The following is a 25,359-nucleotide window of genomic DNA, read 5'->3' on the forward strand; positions in this document are numbered from 1 at the left end:
TCATAATAGTCGTGCCAGTTTACCCATATGAATTGACTTTCTTTCTTCACCGAAAACATAAAGTAACTGCATTTTCCATCGAGATACAGCTATCAGAACCCCCCCCCCCCCCTCTTAAAAAAAAATAATAACAGAATTTATAATTTGAAAGAACAATCGGAAGAAAATTGTCCCCAAGCTAGGTCGCTCGTGCACATAAAAGAATTTCTTCGATGATATCTTCTTACAAACAAATCAACTGGTGTGTCCTTTTTCAAACGATGGGGAAACATTAAAATGAAAGTTTTCTCCAGATTCATCCATGGGTTCGCCATACATGTCTACTAGCAGTGGCGTACGCAGGATTTTTTCAAGGGGGGGGGGGGGGTTAAAATCGGGCTTGCTCCCGAAAATCGCGCCGGCCGAAAAGTCGCTCAGTGGGGGGGGGGGGGGGGGGTTGGGGGGTAAGCGGACACTTTTTTTTTTTTTTTTGGAGTCCCAAAAAAATCGCAACGACTCAGCCAGCCGAAAAGTCGCTCAGTGGGGGGGGGGGGGGGGGGGGGGGGGGTAAGCGGACACTTTTTTTTTTTTTTGGAGTCCCAAAAAAAATCGCGACGGCTCAGCCAGCCGCTGAATAAGCGGGGGGGAGGGGGGAGGGGTAAGAGGACACTTTTTTTTGGGGGGGGGGTCTCGAAATTTGGTCTCGGAAAAAAAAGTTTAAATTTTTTTGTAAAAAATCAGAAGGGGGGGGGGGTTTTCACAAAACACATACACAAAACATACACTTAAAAATAACTCAAGGGGGGGTTAACCCCAACCCCCCCCCCCCTCCCCCCTGCGTACGCGCCTGTCTACTAGCATGACCAAATGTAGGTTTATATATAGTAGGTTCATAGTTTAATATCCTCATCATTTCTACAATTTATCATATGATAAACATAATCCATTCTTACCCCATTCTCTTTCTACCGTTATAAAATGCAGATGAAGATATTCCAAATTCCACGTCACAAATCGATAGTCTGTATAGATTGAATTGAATTGAATTGAATTTAGACTCAATTAAATTGAAGGGGTGATTATTATGAAAAAGACAACTGCCGAATTTACATGAAATGTATTCAAAGCGAAATTACTAATTAAAACGGCACTGCAGTAAACGTTTATATAATGTATAATAATACTCTTACACAAGTTAATAGAATGCTTAGTCACGAAAATTCCTACTGTTAAATGAGGCCTAATTTGTGTTATATATCGTGCTTCTCTACATCATAGCAAACCAATCTGTCATATTTTAAATCCCAGAGCATTAAATTTAATAGCTTTTCAGACAGGGTGCAAAATTAATATAAAGGAATTTTTCATGGAATAAAGCACTATGGTCCAGTAAGATTTTTTTTAATTTTGTATTGATTATTTTAATGTATTAGTCAAGTTCAATGTGACATACATACGAAGAGGAAATTGATATCATAAAATGAAAATAAAATTATAATACCAATAACTTTTCAGGATGACCTATGAAAGCTGAAAAGCTTATTTACAATGGGGTCTCATTTACACACAGTCAGCATTTATTATTTTTTCATTTAAAGATACAAAGTATTCACAATATAAATCAAAAATATAAGCACAAATGAAATAATTTGTTTGATACTTTGAGAATACCAACAGAAGGAAAATAACACTAACAAGAAGCTAATCAATATGCTTATCAATTTCGAAGCAATAAATTATGATATCATATCACTGATTTTCTGTAAATATGTAAGAGATACGATTACACAATGCAAGAATTAGATGTACATTTTACATACTGAATTTACATATTATTTCGAGAGAGGGGAGTTATCATTCTACAATATAATGACAACTGTATTCAGGCAATTAAAATCTATCTGGAGAATGGGCATCTTCTCATTTGGGTATTTAATAATAAACAACAGAACATGAAACATAGGCTCATTATTAGAGTAGATCTGGTGCAGAGAGGTATACACACTACAAATAAGGGTGAACAGAGTGTGAAATACAGATGATTACAGCGATACTTTGATGAAATACAACTTCTTTTTAGAAGCAAACGCGAGCATGTCTGGAGAGAGGGAAACCAAGTAACACCAACCAGAACCAAGCGTCAGATTAAGTGCATTGAACTCAACTCTTTCCTTCAGGTTCAAACTATCAAGGTCATAGAGCCTGATCACCACGTTACCCCCCTTACGATCAACACTCGCTACAAACACCCTGTCCTGCTTATCCAGGGCAGCATACAGGTAGACACCGTTTGGAGCTTGTAGAGGCTTACCAGCATTCCCAACCCTGTCATAGACCGTCACCACGTCGGTTGGATTGGCGTTACATGAACTCGTGACGATCAAACCCGACCTGGTAGCAGATACCTGCCTCGTATCGTTGTGTTTCGTTGGAATAGTGTGTTTGAGAGTGGATCCAGTTGGGTCATACATATAGACTTTCTTCTCCATGTTAGTCGCGATGAGGATTTCATCTAACGGACTTTTGTTTAGTCTGAGAAAGCCATTGCTTTGCACGTGGACGGTTGATTTCCTGAAGCCATTAGGGGAATATATGTCTGCTTTGCTCCGCGTCGATACGCATAACGACCTGTCTTGTTGAAACACAAGATCATAACACTCCATGTTACTTGGTATGTTTGCATACTGCTCCTGTTTACAAGTTAAATCAATGATATCTATACCATGTTCATTCAAATATCCGATAGCCACACTATCATCAGAGTACTTGGTCATACCCCGCATCTCTCCCCGTAGATCTACACACTGAATAACTCGAACCTTGGGATCTGATCCTGAGATGCTCCCGAGGTCAAGACGAGTATCACCTGCAGGATTGAACCTCTTCTCTTGTGCTTTCTTCGTAATGGCTGCCGCAGAAGTGTGATCAGTAGCCTCTTTCAGCATGGCATCCAACTCCTCACAGAGCAAGGTATGAGCAGACAGACTGTCTGTCTCAAGACGACCCAGTCTGTCATTAGCTACCAGTGTTATTGAGCTACAAATACTCTTGATCCTCTGTCGATCCTTGGATTTCAAGACGTTGAGGTCGTCCTCGAAACTCTGCTTTACTGCATTGAGTTGCTCGATGAGATTTCGATGATTTTCTTCAAGCTCTTTAGCCTTGATGCTGTAGGCTTGACTGACATCGTCAAGTAGTTTCTGCACGGCAGAGTATACTTCATGGCGTTGTACTTCCACATTCTGAATGTTCTTCTCCAGTTCTGATTTCTTAATGGCATAACGCTGGACAAGGTCGTTTACCTAAACAAAACAAATTAATAATAGAGAAGTGGAAAGTACATTCTGTAGAATGAGATGTATGTCAATTACGTGGAGCCGGTTTGAAAATCAAACACCGGATTTTGGACGCGCCTGATGTTTCACAAAAGTTATAACCAAGGCCCAACCACTACATCATTATAATTATGAGGACTGAGGAATGTAATACAATGTTTTATGGCTTTTGTTATGGGAATCCGACCCTTGCAATAAGTTCATTTGTATGAAAGCAGTTAAACAAAATGAAAATAGGCCAAAGAGTTAAAGTATAATGATAGTATTATGATAATGATAAGAAGAATTATAATGATACTACTACATCGATTAGCAATTATGGTGATAATGATATATACGAAGTATGAAGTTTCTGGATAATCTCGGCACGTGCTCCTTTCACCCATTAAATGGTAAACTACAAATAAGGGGAAAGTAACGAAGACACAGAGAGCTTGAGAGAAACAGAAAAACAGGGAGAAAAGAAAGAAATGGAGATGATGATAAAAGGTATACCTTTGTACCTTCAAGGCACGCCGGAAGAGTTTCAACTGAATGGGGGGGGGGGGGGCTCAACAGGATTTTCGAAGAGGGAGCAGAAACGATGTGGTTCCACCCCCGACAGAGGAAATGATATGCCCCTAGCTTTTGCTGCCTCTCGGAGACAGGCTTTCTACAGTATAAACATAGGAGTGCACTTATTTCTATATTTTATAGAGCAGGGTATAGCGACCAATAATACTGAGTAAATTTAGGTTTTGGAATGATTAAATTTTGCATTTTAGAGGACTAATCTGCTGATAGGGTTTTGCAGCAAAATATCTGTTGTCAAGGGGGAGAGGAGGATCTACTGTTGCCCCGACCCTTTGATTGATAGAAGTATCTGCTCCCGTGCTCGTGGTGCCTATATTGTATTGTAGAGAGAGAGGGGGGAGGAGGTTACAAACATATAAACATCGGGTCTATTAATATTCGAGGGAGCGTAATGACTGAGTGGGGAAATGTTGATATAAGGATGCTAAAACATTACCTTTCAGAGCACTTGTTATCTTATTACAATGCAAAGGAATTACATTTAATTTTCCTTTTTCCCCTTGCGAGGCCAACCACCCCCCCCCCCCCCCCTCCACTTGGATTATTCCATGAGCCCCGTGTGTCCCCCACTTCCTCCCCGCTTCCGGCACCTACGGTACCGTAAATAAAACTACGTTTACCTTAAGCCGTAACTCCTGCTCGAAGTCAGCCTGATTCTTGATTTTGTGAATTTGATGACCGACGATCACGCACTTGTGACAGACGTGAACCTTACACTCCTCACAAAACATATCTTTGTTCTCTTGTTTGTGGATGCAGCACTTCTCGGATAGATGACCAATGCTGACCTTCCCGTCGATGATATCCTGTACGGATACAATCTCATGGGCCTCAAACATCATAGACATATTCTGATGACCCGTCAGACACTTCTCACACAAGTAGCTGTTGCAGGTTTTGCAGAATGACACAGCCTCATCTTGACGTTTGCAAGCCGTGCATTTTGGATGCATCTCAAGGACAACATTCACCCCTCCACATTTCGCGTGGTAATCGTCTACTTGTGCGTTGACAGTCACATTGGTGAGGAAATCTTTGACACGGTTCGCAGACAACTTAGTGACCTCCCTGCAGAGAGGACAGATCATGTGATCGGGATCCTGGTGGGACAGGTCATAGTTCTCGAGACATTTCCGACAGAAGGTGTGCCCGCATGAAGTCAAGATGGTTGCCTCGTCGAAAATATCAAGACATAGCGGACACGTCAGGTTCTGTGAAGAGCTTGAAGCTTTATCTTCTTCAGTCTTCTCAGCCATTGGTACAAATATCAACTTTCTGGCAAATGTACAAAAGTTTAACAGTCAGTTCATGCAAGCTCAAACAATATGCATTGACGTACTAGGTTGTACCAATATCCTGAGTCCAAGTTTTCACGTTAGTTAATAATATGCGTCCAAAGAGGTGCGCCTATCAAAAGTATCAGTTCTCTATCCAAGTGTGTTACAATGGTAAAATCGCACTCGAGTAGATCGTCTGTTCATATTATGTAGTTTGTGCATCCTATAAAAAGCAGTGGGTTTTCCCACAGAGAGCGCACAGGATATAGCACCTTTGAACTTAATGGCGGTATATATTATGTATTCATCGTTTTAGTCTATAGCGGGCGACTTATTTAGGCTTTTAGTGGTGGACATAATTATTATGCTGGAGGTCCACTTTAGTAGAATCCTGGATAATAAAGCCAGACGTTTTATTTGCTTTCATTACTAGCATTTGAAGGGAAAAGGACGGTAACTACACTGGCTTTCCACGCCTTCTTTCTCCACTATTCTTCACTATTCTTCCTTTATCTCCTTCCATTTCTCTCTTTCTCTTTCTCTGTCAACAATTGTTATTCTTGTGATTAGATTGCTTCGAGGCTATGACTTTCCTTTCAATGTACAATTAGCCTGAAAAATATTTGATCGTTTCCTCTCTTATAAAAAAATATCATGATTTAGACTTATAACCATGATAATGTGAATCATTTCTGTTTCAAGAGCTGATAACGTGAAAAATCATATCAAATTGAACATGTCACTATCATAGCCATATTGCACATTAAAGGTGATGCATATGAACAGGCGCGCCAGGGAGTTTGGGATGGGGGGGGGGGGCAAACACTCCAGGAGGCTCATCTTCCAGGGGCAGTGGCGTAATGAGCAGAAACGTCTGGACGGGGGGGGGGGCAGAAGAAAAATCGGCATCACCACCACTCTTATACGTTACATGCGAGCCCCGCGGAACGTTTTTCAAAGTGATTATTAACAATCAGGTAGTGCGTAAATTGGCGTGGGGTCCAGGGCCTGAGCCTCGGCAGGGGGTCAAGGGGCTGAGCCCCGGAAGCTCAGGATTTGTAGGCATTAACTTACGGTCAGATCAGCATCCCGGGGCCGTCCTTAGGGCCCTTGGTGAGGTCCGGGGAGCGGAGCCCCCGTAAGCTATGGGGTTTTAGGCATTTAATTAATTGGCGGTCAGATGAGCATATTTTGATAAATCATTTTTGACATTGGCTTGTCACTTATTTTTTCTCTCTCTCTCTTCTTTCTTTTTCTCTGTAACATACTTTTTTCAAAAAGTGAGGGGGTTCGAGCCCCCGAGCCCAGCCGTTCTGCAGGCCCTGACATGAAGGCTTCGAAATAAGCATATTTTTTGCCCGACTGTAAATTTGGGAATTTCTCAATTTTCAACAAACGCATAAAAAGTAGGACTTACAAAAAATTGAGAAAGTGTATCGGAAAATCATGAAATTTCAGCAACATTTGTAAATCACTGGTATCGAATAAGAAATACCCCCCCCCCCCTCCCATTAGTACGCCAGGGTTAAAATACAAACCTTCTTTACTCCTTTACTGCTTTTTTTTTGGGGGGGGGAGGGGGGGGACGTTTTCTTTTTCTTTTCTTTTTTCGGGGGGAGAGCAAAAATGCGTTTTGCCCCCCACTTTTTTGGTTGGAGGGCGAGTGCCTCCCCCCCCCCCCCCCCTACTTCCGGTGTCTATGCATATGAAATAATCATGCTTGGACCCTACAACAATGGAACCATAATAGAAAGAAATGATTTTCTCTCATCACAATTCTGTCTGATATAAGCTTCTATCTTTTTTTTTTTCATCTCTCTCTCTCTCTCTCTCTCTCTCTCTCTCTCTCTCTCTCTTTCTCTGTCCCCCTCTCTCTATCTGTGACTCTCTCTCTCTCTCTCTCTGCCTATAAACAGTTGAATATTACCAAAGTCTGTGATAATTTATGTGCAATAATCTTTCAAAGTGTTTCTTTTATCACCTCTTTAACAATGAACGTGTACCTGTTATTATATACTTGTACTTATGAATACCTTGTCATATCTTTATGTTAATAGTGATTGGGTACACTACCCTATTGGGCCTTGACTAAACTTTACAAACTATTACATCAAACAATTGTACGCATTTAATAAACTGAATTTGAACTTTATGTCAACCACATAATTAGTCTGTTGTTTGAAAGTAGTAACAGAAATACTTAGCCAGGCGATTGTAGCACATGTCAATATAGATGCAACACAACTAGAGCCTGTATAGAGCTCAACACAGTTCGTTCATATTAATTTATAATAATGTCGAATGCTGTAAGAAAAATTAAGATATTCAGTGTCTAAGATTTCAACCTTGAACTTGTTGCTATCAACACAATATCCAACACTATTTGCTAAGCTATATATCCACAAGCAGTGGCGTAGTTAGAGAGCGAGGGGGTGGGGGGCACGGGATGTGCACGTACGTGCCCCCTGATCGAATGGCTCTTTAAAACAACAAAAGTAAGAGCGAGAGAAAAGATCGAAGAAGAAAAAAATTAATACCGGGATATAATTAATATAAGGAGATACTTTATGCTCGGAAATGTTCTCCGAATATTATATTATTATGTGAACTCAACTCTTACAACAGATTGTGATGGAGAGAAAAGTCACATGTTCTTTTCAGTGACGTTAGCAGCAAACGTTTCTACAATTTCAGCAACAGGTGCTGTCTTCAGGGGGGAGGTGGTATACCAAAAAGAGACATTGATTAGTCTTTCGTGTTCAAAAGGAATTTGACGTATACAAAGGAACTTCGTTTAACAGAGTTCAATTTTAAATTGCTGTACAATATACTACAATCTTTTCGAATGGGGGTTAGCAAAACGACAGGTACTGCCCCCAAGCTAGTACCACGTAATAGAGGACATTGTCCATGTTTTTATTGAATGTGAACAGAACAAAACTGTCCTTGATTATGTCAAACAGGTTGTGATGTTTGGTCTTAATATTGAATATTGCATGGATTTATCTCTTCTTTACCTAAGATTACTAATGACAGAGAAGTGGACGTTCTAATAACATGATCTGCTGTATATACAAAATGTTAGTCTTCCTGAATAAGTATGACTTTAATGAAAAGCGTTTCAAAGTAAGGTACGTATTTGAAAAAGAAAAAACACACAGACTACTCGTTAATCAGGAGCTTAAAACAGACAAAAGGTTGCCAGAAAATTTGTTAAAAACTCATTAGATGGTAAGTAGCAAAATATCGTACAGGCAAGAAAATGTATGTGTTTAGTATTGATAACATAGTACTACAATTACATTGCTTCTCATAACTTATTTTTGATGCTCGAATGGAAATTAGACATCTCAACTGAGGCACTCACACACAAGCATTCTCTTTCGAAGTGTGTACTTGAACACCAATGTGGTTACAATTTTAAAATCACAAGACGATTTCACAGGCTTTCATTACTATATTAGAAAGAATAAAGGACGGTTACTACGTTTGTCTTTCACCCCTCTTTCTCTACTATTTTCCGTTATTTCTTCCTAATTCTCTCTATATCTTCCCCTGTCAACAATCAATTCCCAGTGTCAATCAACAATACCGTGTGCATAAAACAAAATAATGTACATTTAATTAAAGGCTAGGTTTACAGCGCATATAGGCCTATACTTTTTATAACTACTATAGGCTATAAGTGTGTATCGAAATAGTCGCTCCATTTTACCCATAAGAATTGACTTTCTTTCTTCACCAAAACATAAAATAACTGCATTTTCCATCGAGATGTATCAGAACCCCACCCCCTTAAAAAGTTTTAAAAAGGCTGTGTTTTTTAAAGAACAGTTGAATGACAATTGTCTCCAAGCTATAGGTCGCTTATGCAGACAAGGAATTTCTTCGATGTTATCTTTTTACAAACATATCAACTGGTATGTCATTTTTCAAACGATGGGGAAACATTAAAATGATGTTTTGATTTGATTGATTTGATTCATTTATTTATTCACGGTAAAAGCCCAGTTCATTTGTAAAAGCTTTTTTACAATGGGGCCGTGCATATACAATAAAAATGCAAAGTAAACATACAAGAAAACATATATCATATAAAGAATAAAAAAAATAGTAGAATTACTGATGACACACCGAGTAAAGATAAATTATTTGAGTTCTTATGCATGTATACGTAAATATAAAGTTTGTTATAAGTTGGTTTTAGAACACACATTGTAAAGAAATATCAAAGAATTTTAACCACGACATTAACATGATAAAAGATGCTGAAATATGATATTACTATAATATATTATAATCAAATATAGAAACAAATATAGTTAACATAGTTACATTTATTTTCTCCGGATTCATCCCTGGGTTTGCCATGCATGTCTACTAGCATGACCAGAGCTAGGTTTAATATCATCGTAATTTATACAATTTATCATATGATAAACATAATCCTAGCTTTCCCCCATTATCTTTCTACCATTATGACATGCAGATGAAGATATTCCAAATTCCACGTCACAAATCGATAGTCTGTATAGATTTAATTTAATTGAATCGAATTTAACTAGAGTGAATTACATTGAATTGAAGGGGTAATATTATTTTTAAAAAGACAACTGCCGAATTAACATGAAATATATTCAAAGTGAAATTACTACTTATAACAGAGCTGCAGTAAACATTTACAATAATGTATCATAATATTCTTACATTACAAAGGACGTTTAGTCAAGAAACAAATCTTCAGACTGCTAAACGAGGTCTAATTTTTGTTAATACATCGTTCTTTCCACATCATAACAAATTATCAGCCCCAGAGCATTAAATTTAATAGCTTTTCAAACAGAGTGCAAAGTGAATATGAAGGAATCTTTCATGGAATATAGACACATGGCCCAGTAAGATTTTTTTTTCTATTGATTTGATTTATTAGTCAAGTTCAATATAACATAAATACGAAGAGTCAAACGATATTATAAAATGAAAACAAAATAATACTACCAATAACTTTTCAGGATGACCTGTGACAGCTAAAAAGCTTTTTTACAATGAGGTCCCATTTACAAAGTGAGCATCAATTATTTTGTCATCTAAATATACAAAATAATCACAATATAAATCAAAAAATATAAGCACAAACAAAATAATGTTTGTAATACTTTGAGAATAACAACATTAGGAAAATAACACTAACAAGAAGTTAATCAATGTGCTTATCAATTTTGAAGTTATACATTATGATATCATATCACTGACTTTCAGTAAATATCTAAGAGATACGATTACACAATGCGAGAAGTAGATGTATATTTTATTTACTGCATTTACATATCATTTCGAGAGAGGGAAGTTATCATTCTACAGTATAATGACAATTGACAACTGTATCCAGGCAATTAAAATATATCTAGAGAATGGGCATCTTCTCATTTGGTTATTTATCACATAATTATAAACAACAAAATATGAAACATAGGCTCATATTAGAGTAGATCTGGAGCAGAGAGGTATACACACTACAAATAAGGTTGAACAGAGTGTGAGGTACAGATGATTACAGTGATACTTTGATAAAATACAACTTCTTGTTACGAGCAAACACGAGCATGTCTGGAGAGAGGGAAACCAAGTAACACCAACGATCTCCAAGCGTCAGGTTAAGTACATTGAACTTAACTCTTTCCTTCAGGTTCAGACCATCAAGGTCATACAGCCTGATCACCACGTTACGATTCTTGCTATCAACACTCGCTACATACACCCTGTCCTGCTCATCCACGGCAGCATACAGGTAGACACCGTTTGGAGCTTGTAGAGACTTACCAGCATTTCCATCCCTGTCATAGACCGTCACCACGCTTGGATCGGAGTAATTACATGAACTCGTGACGATCAAACCCGACCTGGTAGCAGATACCTGGCTCGTAGCGTTGTGTTTTGTTGGAACAGTGTGTTTGAGAGTGGATCCAGTCTGGTCACAGATAAAGCATTCATCCTCATAGTTAGCGATGAGGATTTCATCTGATGGACTTTTGTTTAGTCTGAGAAAGCCATTGCTACGCACGAGAACGGTTGACTTCCAGGAGCCATTGGGTGAATATGTGTCTGCTTTGCTACGCGTCGATATACATAACGACCTGTCTTGTAGAAACACAAGATCATAACACTCCATGTTACTTGGTATGTTTGCATACTGCTCCTGTTTGCCAGTTAAATCAATGATATCTATACCATGTTCATTCCAATATCCGATAGCCACACTATCATCCGAGTACGGAGTCATACCCCGCATAATTCCCCGTAGATCTACACACTGAATAACTTGAACCTTGGGATCGGATCCTGAGATGCTCCCGAGGTCAAGACGAGTATTACCGGCAGGATTGAACCTCTTCTCATGTGCTTTCTTTGTAATGGCTGCCGCAGAAGTGTGATCAGTAGCCTCCTTCAGCATGGCATCCAGCTCCTCACAGAGCAAGGTATGAGCAGACAGACTGTCTGTCTCAAGACGACCCAGTCTGTCATTAGCTACCAGTGTTATTGAACTACAAATACTCTTGATCCTCTGTCGATCCTTGGCTTTCAAGACGTTGAGATCGTCCTCGAAACTCTGCTTTACTGCATTGAGTTGCTCGGTGAGATGACGATGATTTTCTTCAAGCTCTTTAGCCTTGATGCTGTAGGCTTGACTGACATCGTCCAGTAGTTTCTGCACGGCGGTGTACACTTCATTACGTTGTACCTCCATATTCTGAATGTTCTTCTCCAGTTCTGATTTCTTAGTGGCACAACGTTGGACAAGGTCGTTCACCTAAACAAAACAAATAAATAATAGAGAAGTGAAAAGAACATTCTGTAGAATGAGATGTATGCCACGTGGAGCCGGTTTGAAAATCAAACACCGGATTTTGGACGCGCCTGATATTTCACAAAAGTTAGAACCAAGACCCACTCCCTACATCATCGCAAGTCATATGAGGACCGAGGGATGTAAAACATTGTTTTTCGGCTTTTGTAAAGGGAATCCGACCCTTGCAATAAGTTTATTTGTTTGAAAGCAGCAATATCAGATAAACAAAATTGATATATGCCAATTGGTAATAGTATATAGTAATAGTATATAATAATAATTATTATTTTATTATTTATTATAATATTAATGATAAAAACTAATAGTAATAACAATTATAATGAAAATAGTATAACAAATATAAGAAGAATGATAATGATACTACTGAATATATTACCATTATGGTGATGATATAGTACGAAGTATTCTGGGCTAATCTGGGCACGTGCCCCTTTCACCCATTAAATGGTAAACTACAAATAAGGGGAAAGTAACGAAGAGACGGAGAGGGTGAGAGAAGCAGAAAAACATGGATTAAAGAAAGAAATGAAGATGATGATACCAGGTACCCCTTCGTTTCTTCAAGGCGCACCGTAGTGTTTTTTACTTTATGTTGGGGGGGGCACCTCAAAATGATTTTCGACAAATTTAGCTATGAAATGTAGCTACGTTTTATCCGCAACAAACACTATTTCTCCTTTCATACAGATGTTTCTTGATATTTACAAAGAAAAGTGTTTTTTAAGTAACAACAACAAAAAAGAGAAATATACACTGTATTCCTCTTATTTTGAAGTATGGGAATGACGCTCTCTTAAACAGATGTGTTAACGCACAGAAAAAGATTTAATATATTCAAAGTTATCACTTCCATGAGATATAAGATACCTCATTTAATAGAGTTTCTATACATTACTAAGGATCATATAACTCGACAAAAAGTTTACTAATAAGCGAGTCAGTGTAGCGACACAGACAAAAACATTGCGTCCGTCAAATTGAAAAGTGTAATCAAGTATAGTTTGAAACACATCGGAAAATCCCAGCGTACTTCAAAATAAAAGTTTGCATATAAGAGACCATAGGCGAGCAGCATTTAAGAACTTTATGTCTGCTCAGATGGGTGGCAAGATTGTTGTCTCACCCCATTTACTAGAGATAAGCTTTGAACTTCGCACCCTACACGTTTCAAGCGCATTTGCAGTAGACAGGGTTTGTGCAATGATAAGAAACATTCCAACTATTAAAATGAGAGGAAAAACATAGCGTTTTGGAAATTTGAAACCGTATTTCAGAGTACTTAAAAGCTTTTCAAGACTGCTATAATATTATGTACAATCGTAATATTTTTTTGCGAGCTGGGCGGGGCCTTTGCTATCTCCCCACTGATCTGTATTTCATACAAATCAGAAAGGGTACATCTATTATTGTGCGCAGGCGCGTACCCAGGATGTTTTCAAGGGGGGGGGGGGTTTAACATTTATAAATCGGGCCGAAAATTTCGCAACGACTCAGCCAGCCGCTGAATAAGCGGGGGGGGGGGGGGGTAAGAGGACACTTTTTTTTTTTTTTTTGTCTCAAAATTTGAAAATTTGAGAATTTTTTGTTAAAGATGGAATGGTGACACTTTGTTAAAGGTAAAGACCAGTATTGGAAACGCCCCAGTTTCAAAAAATGAAATGGAAGCTCTCATTACCAATCATGTGAAAGAATATGTTTTGACTAATACATGATGATAAAAAATTTGCCGGGAAACCGCCTACTAATTCATATATTTGGTAAATTTGTTTCTCTCATGGTCTGTGAGAGATATAGGGTAGTCCCATATACATCTTTCTGTGTATAGTGCTTGTAACTTTACGAAGAATGGGCCAAATTTCTTATCATTTTGATGATTCTAGAACCTTGCAGATGCTAGATGCTAGATGATCAACCTTTTCTGACCGATTCCACAACGTTTCTTTCACAATGCAATCGCATGACCATAACTGGTCTTTACCTTTAAGAAGCTCTTTTGCTTTGCAAAAATTATTGATGTCAAAAATCTTTGTCTGGCAAGGGAGGCGGAAAACCAAATCCTTCCTTGTTTGTTAAGATATTTGGCAGTGTTAGGGGGCGAAACGATTGGGCTCCGACCCCCCATAGATAGGATAAAATGCCCCTGGCTTTTGCTGCCTGTTGGATGCAGGTTTTCTACAGTATAAAGACAGGACTGCACTTTCTATATTTTGTAGAGCAGGGTAGCGACCAATAACTGAGTAAATTTAGTATTTTTAATTATTAAATTCTGCATTTAAGATGACTAATCAGCTGATAGGGCTTTGCTGCAAAATATTTATTATCAATGGGGAGGATCTACTGTTGCCCCGACCCTTTGATTGATAGAAGTACCTGCTCCTGTGCTTGCAGTGCCTATATTGTAGAAGGGGGTTTACAAACATAATAAACATTAGGTCTATTGGTATTCGAGGGAGCGTAATGACCGTGAGGGGGAAATGTTGATTTAAGGATGCTTATTGCAATGCAAAGGATTAATACTTAATTTTCCTTTTTCTACCTTGCGAGGCCACCCCCCCCCCCCCCCCCCCCCCCTCCACTTGAATTATTCCATGAGCCCCGTCTGTCCCTAACCCTTCACGCTTCCGGTGCCAACGGTTATAATGAAAACACGATTACCTTAAGCCGTAACTGCTGCTCAAAGTCGGCCTGATTCTTGATGTTGTGATTTTGATGACCGACGATCACGCACTTGAAACAGACATGGACTTTACAATCCTCACAAAACATATCTTTGTTCTCTTGTTTGTGGGTGTAGCACTTCTCGGATAGATGACTAATGCTGACCTTCCCGTTGATGATATCCTGTACGGATACAATCTCATGGGCCTCAAACATCACAGACAAATTCTGATGACTCGTCAGACACTGCTCACACAGGTAGCTGTTGCAGGTTTTGCAGAATGACACAGCATCTTCTTGACGTTTGCAAGCAGTGCATTTTGGACGCATCTCAAGGACAGCATTCATCCCTCCACTCTTGGCGTGGTAATCGTCTACCAGTGCGTTGACAGTCACATTGGTGAGGAAATCTTTGACACGGTTCGCAGACAACTTGGTGACCTCCCTGCAGAGAGGACAGGTCATGTGATCGAGATCCTGATGGGACAGGTCATAGATCTCGAGACATTTCCGACAGAAGGTGTGTCCGCATGAAGTTAGGATGGTTGCCTCGTCGAAGATATCAAGACATAGCGGACACGTCAGGTTCTGTGAAGAGCTTGGAGCTTTATCTTCTTCAGTCTTCTCAGCCATTGGTACAAATATCAGCTTTTCGGCAAATGTACAAATGTCTAACAATCAGTTCATGCAAGCTTAAACAATATTCATTGACGTATATGTACCAATATCCTGAGTCTAAGTTTTCACATTGATTAATAATATGTGTCGAAAGAGGTGCGCCTATCTATGATCAAAAGTATTAATTCCCTTTCCAAGCGTGTATACAAATAAGGTTACAATGTTACAATCACACTTGAGTAGATCGTCTGTTCATATGATGTAGTTTGTGCATCCTATAAATAGCAGTGGGTTTTCCCACAGATAGCGCACAGGATATAAGCACCTTTGAACTTAATGGCGGTATATTCGTATTCATAATTTGTGGCTATAGAGGGCGACTTCTTTAGGCTTTCAGTGGCGAATATGATTATCATGCTAGAAGTCCACTGTAAAGTAGAATCCTGGATAATAAAGCCAGACATTTTATCTGCTTTCATTACTAGGGGTAGGGGGAAGGACGGTAACTACACCTGCTTTTCACCCCCTTCTTTCTTCACTATTCTTCCTTTATCTCCTATCAATTCTCTCTTTCTCTTTCTCTGTCAGTCAACAATTTTTATTCTTGTGATTGGATTTCTTCGGGGCTATGATTTTTCTGTCAATGTATAATTTGCCTGAAAAAATATTTCACGGTTTTCTCTCATGATTTAGACTGTCTTATAACCATGATAATGTGAATCATTTCTGTCTCAAGAGCTGATAATGTGACAAATCACATCAAATTTAATATGTCACTAGCATAGCCATACTGCACATAGAATGTGATTTATTTGAAATAATCATGCTTGGACCCTACAACATGGATCCATGAAATAAAGAAATGATTTTCTCTCATGATCACAATTCTGTCTGATATAAGATTCATTCTTTTTTCATTTTCTCTCTCTCTCTCTTTCTCTTTCTCTCATTCTCTCTCTCTCTCTCTCTCACACACACACACACACACACACATATGCACAAACGCACATACGTTATCTCTTTCTCATTCTCTCCCTCTCTCTCTCTCTCTCTCTCCCTCTCTCTCCCTCTCTCTCTCTCTCTCTCTCTCTCTCTCTCTCCCTCTCTCTCTCTCCCTCTCTCTCTCTCTCTCTCTTTCCCTCTCCCTATAAACAGCTGAATATTACCGTTGTCCGTGATAATTTATGAGCAATAATCTCTCAAAGTGTTTCTTTTATCACCTCTTTAACAATGAACGTGTACCTGTTATATTATATACGTGAACTTATGAATACCTTGTCAACTATTCATGATAATAGTGATTGGGTACACTTTGACTAAACTTTACAAACTATTACATTAAACAATTGTACTCATTGAATAAACTGAATTTGAACTTTATGTCAACCACATAATCAGTCTGTTGTTTGAAAGTAGTAACAGAAATACTTAGCCAGGCGACTGTAGCACATCACATGTCAATGTAGATGCATTGAGCGTACCCAACACAACTAAAGCCTGTATAGAGCTTAACACAGTTCGTTCATATTAATTTAGAATATGTCGTACGCTGTGAGAAAAATCTATATATTCAATGTCTGTGATTTCAACCTTGACATTTTTGCTATCAACGCAATACCCAACGCTATTCGGCCAGCTATATATTCACAAGCAGTGGCGTAGCTAAGAGGGCGTTGGGGGACACGGGATTTGCACGTACGTGCCCCCAAATTGAATGGCAACAAAAGAAAATGGAAGAGCGAGCGGTAAGATGAAGGGAAATTAAAACAAACACCTTGAGTTCATTAAAATAAGAAGATGAAGGGAAATTAAAACAAACACCTTGAGTTCATTAAAATAAGAAGATGAAGGGAAATTAAAACAAACACCTTGAGTTCATTAAAATAAGAAGATGAAGGGAAATTAAAACAAACACCTTGAGTTCATTAAAATAAGAAGATACTTTTTGCTCGAAAATGTTCTACGAATATTATATATTATGTGAACTCAACTCTTACAACAGATTGTGATAAAGAGAACAATCAGGGATTGATTTCAGTGACGTAAGCAGCAAACGTTTCTACAATCTCACCAACAGGTGCTGTCTTCAGGGGGGAGGTGGTATACCAAAAAGAGACATTGATTAGTCTTCTGTGTTCAAAAGGAATTTGACGTATACAAAGAAACTTCATTTAAGAGAGTTCAATTTTAAATTGCTGTACAATAATTATACTACCTGATTGAAACAATTTTTACGAATGGGGATTAGCAGATAATCGCCCCCAAGTACCACGTAATAGAGGACATTGTCCATGTGTGTATTGAATGTAAACAGAACAAGTATGTCCTTGATTATGTCAAACAGGTTGTGATGTTTATTTTTGATAATGACTTTTGCATGGATATCTCTTCTTTACCTAAGATTACTAATGGCAGAGAAGTGGACTTTGTAATAAGTCTCGCATTCTGGTGTATATACAAAGTGTTAGTCTTCCGGAATAAGTATGATTTGTATGAAAAGCGTTTCAGAGTAAGGTACGTATTTGAAAGAAAAAACACACAGACTACTCATAAATCAGGAGCTTAAAAACAGACAAAAGGTTGCCAAAAAAATTGTTAAAAACGCATTAGATGGTAAGTAGCAAAATATCGTAGAGGCAAGAAAATGTATGTGTTTAGTATTGAAAACATAGTTCTAAAATTACATTGCTTCTCATAACTTTATTTTGATGCTCGAATGAAAAGTAGATATCTCAACTGAGGCACTAACACACAAGCATTCTCTTTCCAAGTGTTTACTTGAATACCAATGTGGTTACAATGGTAAAATCATAATACGTTTTATAGGCTTTCATTGGAAGAGTAAAGGACGGTAACTACATTTGTTTTCCACCCCCTCGTTCTTCACTATTCTTCCGTTATCTCCTTCCATTTCTCCCTCTCTTCCATTTTCAACAAGTAAAGGACTCTCCCAGTGTCAATCAACAATACCATATGCATAACAAAAAAATGTACATTTGATAAAAGGCTAAGTTTACAGCGCATAATTATACTTTTTATTACTACAGTGAAATATCTAATTGAAAGAAAAAGAAACAAAAGATGAAGATACAAACAAAACTGTGTAGCAAAGCAGTATAGAGACAAGGCTCGTTAACCCCCCCCCCCCCTCAATTTTGTTATGTGTGTGCTTTGGAGGAAACCCCCCCCCCTAAAATTCGTTTTAATAACTAAAATATAAAAAATATAAAAATATAAAGATATGCTCTTAACCCCCCCCCCCCCCCCCCCCCCGCTTATTCACCGTCGAAATGGTCGAGGCATTTGACTTTCTTTCTTCACCAAAGTTATCAAAACCCCACCCCACCCACCCCCCCCCCCCACTTTCAAACAAAAATAATTTTAAAAAATGTAAGAACAAGAGAAAGAATTTTTGTCCCCATGCTAGGTCGTTTATGCACACAAGGAATTCCTTCGATGTTATCTTCTTACAAACATATCAACTGGTGTGTCATTTTTCAAACGATGAGGAAACATTAAAATGATGATTTCTCCAGATTCATCCCTGGCTTTGCCATGCATGTCTACTAGCATGACCAGATGTAGGTCTAATATCCTCATTATTTCTACAATTTATCATATGATAAACATAATCCTTTCTTACCCCATTCTCTTTCTACCGCTATAAAATACGGATGAAGTTATTCCAAATTCCACGTCACAAAGCGATAGTCTAGATTTAATTGAATTGAATCGAATTTAACTAGACTCAATTAGATTGAATTGAAGGGGTAATTATTATGAAAAAGACAACTCCCGAATTTACATGAAACATATTCAAAGTGAAATTACTTATTATAACAGAACTGCAAACATTTACATTAATGTATCATAATTGTCAACAACAAAAACTTCCGACTGTTAAATTGTTATTAATACATCATTCTTCTATACTTCATAGCAAACTAATCTGTCATATTATCAGTCTCTAGAGCATTCAATTGAATAGCTTTGCAGACAGGGTGGAAAGTTGACTCTTTTTTATCGATTTGATTTATAAGTCAAGTTCAATATAACATAAATACGAAGAGTAAAATGATATTATAAAATGCAAACAAAATAATACTACCAATAACTTTTCAGGATGACCTGTGAAAGCTGAAAAGCTTATTTACAATGTGTTCTATTTACACACAGTCAGCATTAATTATTTCTTCATGTTAAGATACAAAATAATCACAATGTAAATAGAAAAATATGAGCACAATCAAAATATTTTTGTTAATACTTTGAAAATCACAACATGAGGAACATGACACTAACAAGAAGCTAATCAATGTGCTTATCAATTTTGAATTTATACATTTCGATATCATCACTGACTTCTGTAAATATCTAAGAGATTTCGCTTACACAATGCAAGAAGTAGATGTATATTTTACGTACTGCATTTACATATTATTTCGAGAGAGGGAAGTTATCATTCTACAGTATAATGACAACTGTATTCAGGCAATTACAATCTATCTAGAGAATAGGCATCTTCTCATTTGGTTATTTATCACATAATTATAAACAACAGAATATGAAACATAGGCCCATTATTAGAGTAGATCTGGAGCAGAGAGGTATACATACTACAAATGTGTGTGAACAGAGTGTGAGATACAGATGATTACATTGATACTTTGATAAAATACAACTTCTTGTTACGAGCAAACACGAGCATGTCTGGAGAGAGGGAAACCAAGTAACACCACTTATCTCCAAGCGTCAGGTTAAGTACATTGAACTCAACTCTTTCTTTCAGGTTCAGACCATCAAGGTCATAGAGCCGTATCACCACGTTACCATTCTCACGATCAACACTGGCTACATACACCCTGTCCTGCTCATCCAGGGCAGCATACAGGTTGACACCGTATGGGGCTTGTAGAGGCTTACCAGCATTCCCATCCCTGTCATAGACCGTCACCCCTCCTGGATTGTACTGACCTGAACTCGTGACGATCAAACCCGACCTGGTAGCATATACCTGCCTCGTTTCGTTGGGTTTTGTTGAAACAGTGTGTTTGAGAGTGGATCCAGTCGGGTCATAAATATAGACTTTCTTCTCATTGGAAGCCGCGATAAAGATTTCATCTGATGCACTTTTGTTTAGTCTGAGAAATCCATTGCTTTGCATGTGGACGGTTGATTTCCTGGAGCCATTAGGGGAATATATGTCTGCTTTGCTTCGCGTCGATATACATAACGACCTGTCTTGTAGAAACACAAGATCATAACACTCCATGTTACTTTGTATGTTTGCATACTGCTCCTGTTTACCAGTTAAATCAATGATATCTATACCATGTTCATTCAAATATCCGATAGCCACACTATAATCAGAGTACTGGGTCATTCCATACATACGTCCCCGTAGACATACACACTGAATGACTTGAACCTTGGGATCTGATACTGAGATGCTCCCGAGGTCAAGACAACTATCACCTGCAGGATTGAACCTCTTCTCCTGTGCATTCTTTGTAATGGCTGCCGCAGAAGTGTGATCAGTAGCCTCCTTCAGCATGGCATCCAACTCATCGCAGAGCAAGGTATGAGCAGACAGACTGTCTGTCTCAAGACGACCCAGTCTGTCATTAGCTACCAGTGTTATTGAACTACAAATACTCTTGATCCTCTGTCGATCCTTGGCTTTCAAGACGTTGAGATCGTCCTCGAAACTCTGCTTTACTGCATTGAGTTGCTCGGTGAGATGACGATGATTTTCTTCAAGCTCTTTAGCCTTGATGCTGTAGGCTTGACTGACATCGTCCAGTAGTTTCTGCACGGCGGTGTACACTTCATGACGTTGTACCTCCATATTCTGAATGTTCTTCTCCAGTTCTGATTTCTTAGTGGCACAACGTTGGACAAGGTCGTTCACCTAAACAAAACAAATAAATAATAGAGAAGTGAAAAGAACATTCTGTAGAATGAGATGTATGCCACGTGGAGCCGGTTTGAAAATCAAACACCGGATTTTGGACGCGCCTGATATTTCACAAAAGTTAGAACCAAGACCCACTCCCTACATCATCGCAAGTCATATGAGGACCGAGGGATGTAAAACATTGTTTTTCGGCTTTTGTAAAGGGAATCCGACCCTTGCAATAAGTTTATTTGTTTGAAAGCAGCAATATCAGATAAACAAAATTGATATATGCCAACTGGTAATAGTATATAGTAATAGTATATAATAATAAGCAAATAACTACCGTTGGTGAAGGTGATGGGACAAACTATCACTTCCGAGGCGATCTGGATGTAGCTATCTTTCCGAAGCGAAGCCGAGGAAAGATAGCGTATACATTCTGATCGACGAGGAAGTGATAGTTTGCCATCGCCTGAAACCAAAAGGTGATTATTTGCTTTATATTCCACATCTAAAACAATTTAACTACAAAAAGAAAAGGACGTGTATGCATCTACAGACACCATGCCCAAATTCACACCAAAAAAGTTAAACAGTAGTTTAACCCAACCCCTTGAGGGTACGGTGCGCGCATGTATTTGTTTTAATTGCGCTCATTGGTAATGCGCGCTTAATTACGCCTGTTTTAGTGCGCTTTTGGATAATCTTCAGTGAAAGTGCGTTGCCCTTTGTAGATAGTACCTCTATCTTCAGTGAAAGTGCGTTGCACTGTGTAGATAGTAGTACTATCTACACAGTGTAACGAACTTTTTGCTTCTCCCGTCAATAATGGCCGATCTATCTTTCATCACGTGATTTACTTTTGACCAATCGTAGAGCAAGATTCTTAGTATGTGGAATATAATAATTATTATTTTTATTATTTATTATAATATTAATGATAAAAACTAATAGTAATAACAATTATAATGAAAATAGTATAACAAATATAAGAAGAATGATAATGATACTACTGAATATATTACCATTATGGTGATGATATAGTACGAAGTATTCTGGGCTAATCTGGGCACGTGCCCCTTTCACCCATTATATGGTAAACTACAAATAAGGGGAAAGTAACGAAGAGACGGAGAGGGTGAGAGAAACAGAAAAACATGGATTAATGAAAGAAATGAAGATGATGATACCAGGTACCCCTTCGTTTCTTCAAGGCGCACCGTAGTGTTTTTTACTTTATGTTGGGGGGGGCACCTCAAAATGATTTTCGACAAATTTAGCTATGAAATGTAGCTACGTTTTATCCGCAACAAACACTATTTCTCCCTTCATACAGATGTTTCTTGATATTTACAAAGAAAAGTGTTTTTTAAGTAACAACAACAAAAAAGAGAAATATACACTGTATTCCTCTTTTTTTGAAGTATGGGAATGACGCTCTCTTAAACAGATGTGTTAACGCACAGAAAAAGATTTAATATATTCAAAGTTATCACTTCCATGAGATATAAGATACCTCATTTAATAGAGTTTCTATACATTACTAAGGATCATATAACTCGACAAAAAGTTTACTAATAAGTGAGTCAGTGTAGCGACACAGACAAAAACATTGCTTCCGTCAAATTGAAAAGTGTAATCAAGTATAGTTTGAAACACATCGGAAAATCCCAACGTACTTCAAAATAAAAGTTTGCATATAAGAGACCATAGGCGAGCAGCATTTAAGAACTTTATGTCTGCTCAGATGGGTGGCAAGATTGTTGTCTCACCCCATTTACTAGAGATAAGCTGTGAACTTCGCACCCTACACGTTTCAAGCGCATTTGCAGTAGACAGGGTTTGTGCAATGATAAGAAACATTCCAACTATTAAAATGCGAGGAAAAACATAGCGTTTTGGAAATTTGAAACCGTATTTCAGAGTACTTAAAAGCTTTTCAAGACTGCTATAATATTATGTACAATCGTAATATTTTTTGCGAGCCGGGCGGGGCCTTTGCTATCTCCCCACTGATCTGTATTTCATACAAATCAGAAAGGGTACATCTATTATTGTGCGCAGGCGCGTACCCAGGATTTTTTCAAGGGGGGGGGGGGGGGGGTTTAACATTTATAAATCGGGCCGAAAATTTCGCAACGACTCAGCCAGCCGCTGAATAAGCGGGGGGGGGGGGGGGGTTGTCTCAAAATTTGAAAATTTGACATTTTGCTCCGTTGAGGGGGGTAAGGTCAGCTTTTGTAGGTAAACCATGGGAATATTTTTTTTTTTTTTAAATAAATAAAATTTAAAAAAAAACAAAAAACCAAAGGGGGGGTTTGGGGGGTTATGGGGGGGGGGGTTATACACACAAAAAAATACCAAAGGGGGGTTTAACCCCCCCCCCCCCCCTGTGTACGCGCCTGATTGTGCGATAGAGCGTAGCGACCGAGAGAATTTTTTGTTAAAGATGGAATGGTGACACTTTGTTAAAGGTAAAGACCAGTATTGGAAACGCCCCAGTTTCAAAAAATGAAATGGAAGCTCTCATTACCAATCATGTGAAAGAATATGTTTTGACTAATACATGATGATAAAAAATTTGCCGGGAAACCGCCTAGTAATTCATATATTTGGTAAACTTGTTTCTCTCATGGTCTGTGAGAGATATAGGGTAGTCCCATATACATCTTCTGTGTATAGTGCTTGTAACTTTACGAAGAATGGGCCAAATTTCTTATCATTTTGATGATTCTAGAACCTTGCAGATGCTAGATGCTAGATGATCAACCTTTTCTGACCGATTCCACAACGTTTCTTTCACAATGCAATCGCATGACCATAACTGGTCTTTACCTTTAAGAAGCTCTTTTGCTTTGCAAAAATTATTGATGTCAAAAATCTTTGTCTGGCAAGGGAGGCGGAAAACCAAATCCTTCCTTGTTTGTTAAGATATTTGGCAGTGTTAGGGGGCGAAACGATTGGGCTCCGACCCCCCATAGATAGGATAAAATGCCCCTGGCTTTTGCTGCCTGTTGGAAGCAGGTTTTCTACAGTATAAAGACAGGACTGCACTTTCTATATTTTGTAGAGCAGGGTTTAGGGTAGCGACCAATAACTGAGTAAATTTAGTATTTTTAATTATTAAATTCTGCATTTAAGATGACTAATCAGCTGATAGGGCTTTGCTGCAAAATATTAATTGTCAAGGGGAGGGGGGATCTACTGTTTCCCCGACCCTTTGATTGATAGAAGTATCTGCACCATGCTTGCAGCGCCTATATTGTAGAAGGGGGTTTATGAACATAATAAACATCGGGTCTATTAATATTCGAGGGAGCGTAATGACTGTGTGGGAAAATGTTGATTTTAGGAAGCGTATTACAAATGCAAAGGATTTACATCTAATTTTTTGTTTCTACCTTGCGAGGCCACCCCCCCCCCCCTCCCCCTCCACTTGAACTGGCATCAGCCCCCTCTGCCCTCACCTCCTCCCCGATTCCAGCGCCGATACGGTACCAATGAAACTACGTTTACCTTAAGCCGTAACTCCTGCTCGAAGTCGGCCTGGTTCTTGATTTTGTGAAATTGATGACCGACGATCACGCACTTGAGACAGACATGGACCTTACAATCCTCACAAAACATATCTTTGTTCTCTTGTTTGTGGATGTAGCATTTCTCGGATAGATGACCAATGCTGACCTTCCCGTTGATGATATCCTGTACGGATACAATCTCATGGGCCTCAAACATCAAAGACATATTCTGATGACCCGTCAGACACTTCTCACACAAGTAGCTGTTGCAGGTTTTGCAGGATGACACAGCTTCTTCTTGACGTTTGCAAGTAGTGCATTTTGGACGCATCTCAAGGACAGCGTTCATCCCTCCACTCTTGGCGTGGTAATCGTCTACCAGTGCGTTGACAGTCACATTGGTGAGGAAATCTTTGACACGGTTCGCAGACAACTTGGTGACCTCCCTGCAGAGAGGACAGGTCATGTGATCGAGATCCTTATGGGACAGGTCATAGTTCTCGAGACATTTCCGACAGAAGGTGTGTCCGCATGAGGTCAGGATGGTTGCCTCTTCGAAGATATCAAGACATAGCGGACACGTCAGGTTCTGTGAAGAGCTTGGAGCTTTATCTTCTTCAGTCTTCTCAGCCAT

The 25,359-nt window shown here is 38.7% G+C and overlaps 2 protein-coding genes across 2 annotated transcripts; both read right to left on the reverse strand.

The window, feature by feature from the left end:
- Positions 1 to 10,549: 10,549 nt before the first annotated feature.
- Positions 10,550 to 15,566, reverse strand: LOC115921703 (tripartite motif-containing protein 45-like). The gene is made up of 2 exons (XM_030979669.1): positions 14,688 to 15,566; positions 10,550 to 11,972 (listed from the first exon to the last, which is right to left on the reverse strand). Exons 1-2 carry the CDS (start codon positions 15,321 to 15,323, stop codon positions 10,716 to 10,718), a joined length of 1,893 nt encoding a protein of 630 aa, XP_030835529.1. The 5' UTR covers positions 15,324 to 15,566; the 3' UTR covers positions 10,550 to 10,715.
- Positions 15,567 to 19,962: 4,396 nt separating this feature from the next.
- LOC115921569 (E3 ubiquitin-protein ligase Midline-1-like) lies at positions 19,963 to 25,359 on the reverse strand. Its single transcript, XM_030979131.1, has 2 exons — positions 24,724 to 25,359; positions 19,963 to 21,219 (listed from the first exon to the last, which is right to left on the reverse strand). The coding sequence occupies exons 1-2, from the start codon at positions 25,357 to 25,359 to the stop codon at positions 19,963 to 19,965; spliced, it is 1,893 nt and encodes a 630-aa protein (XP_030834991.1).

Source organism: Strongylocentrotus purpuratus, unplaced genomic scaffold, assembly GCF_000002235.5.
Source record: "Strongylocentrotus purpuratus isolate Spur 01 unplaced genomic scaffold, Spur_5.0 spur5_scaffold_10, whole genome shotgun sequence".
Taxonomy (NCBI): Eukaryota; Metazoa; Echinodermata; class Echinoidea; order Camarodonta; family Strongylocentrotidae; genus Strongylocentrotus; species Strongylocentrotus purpuratus.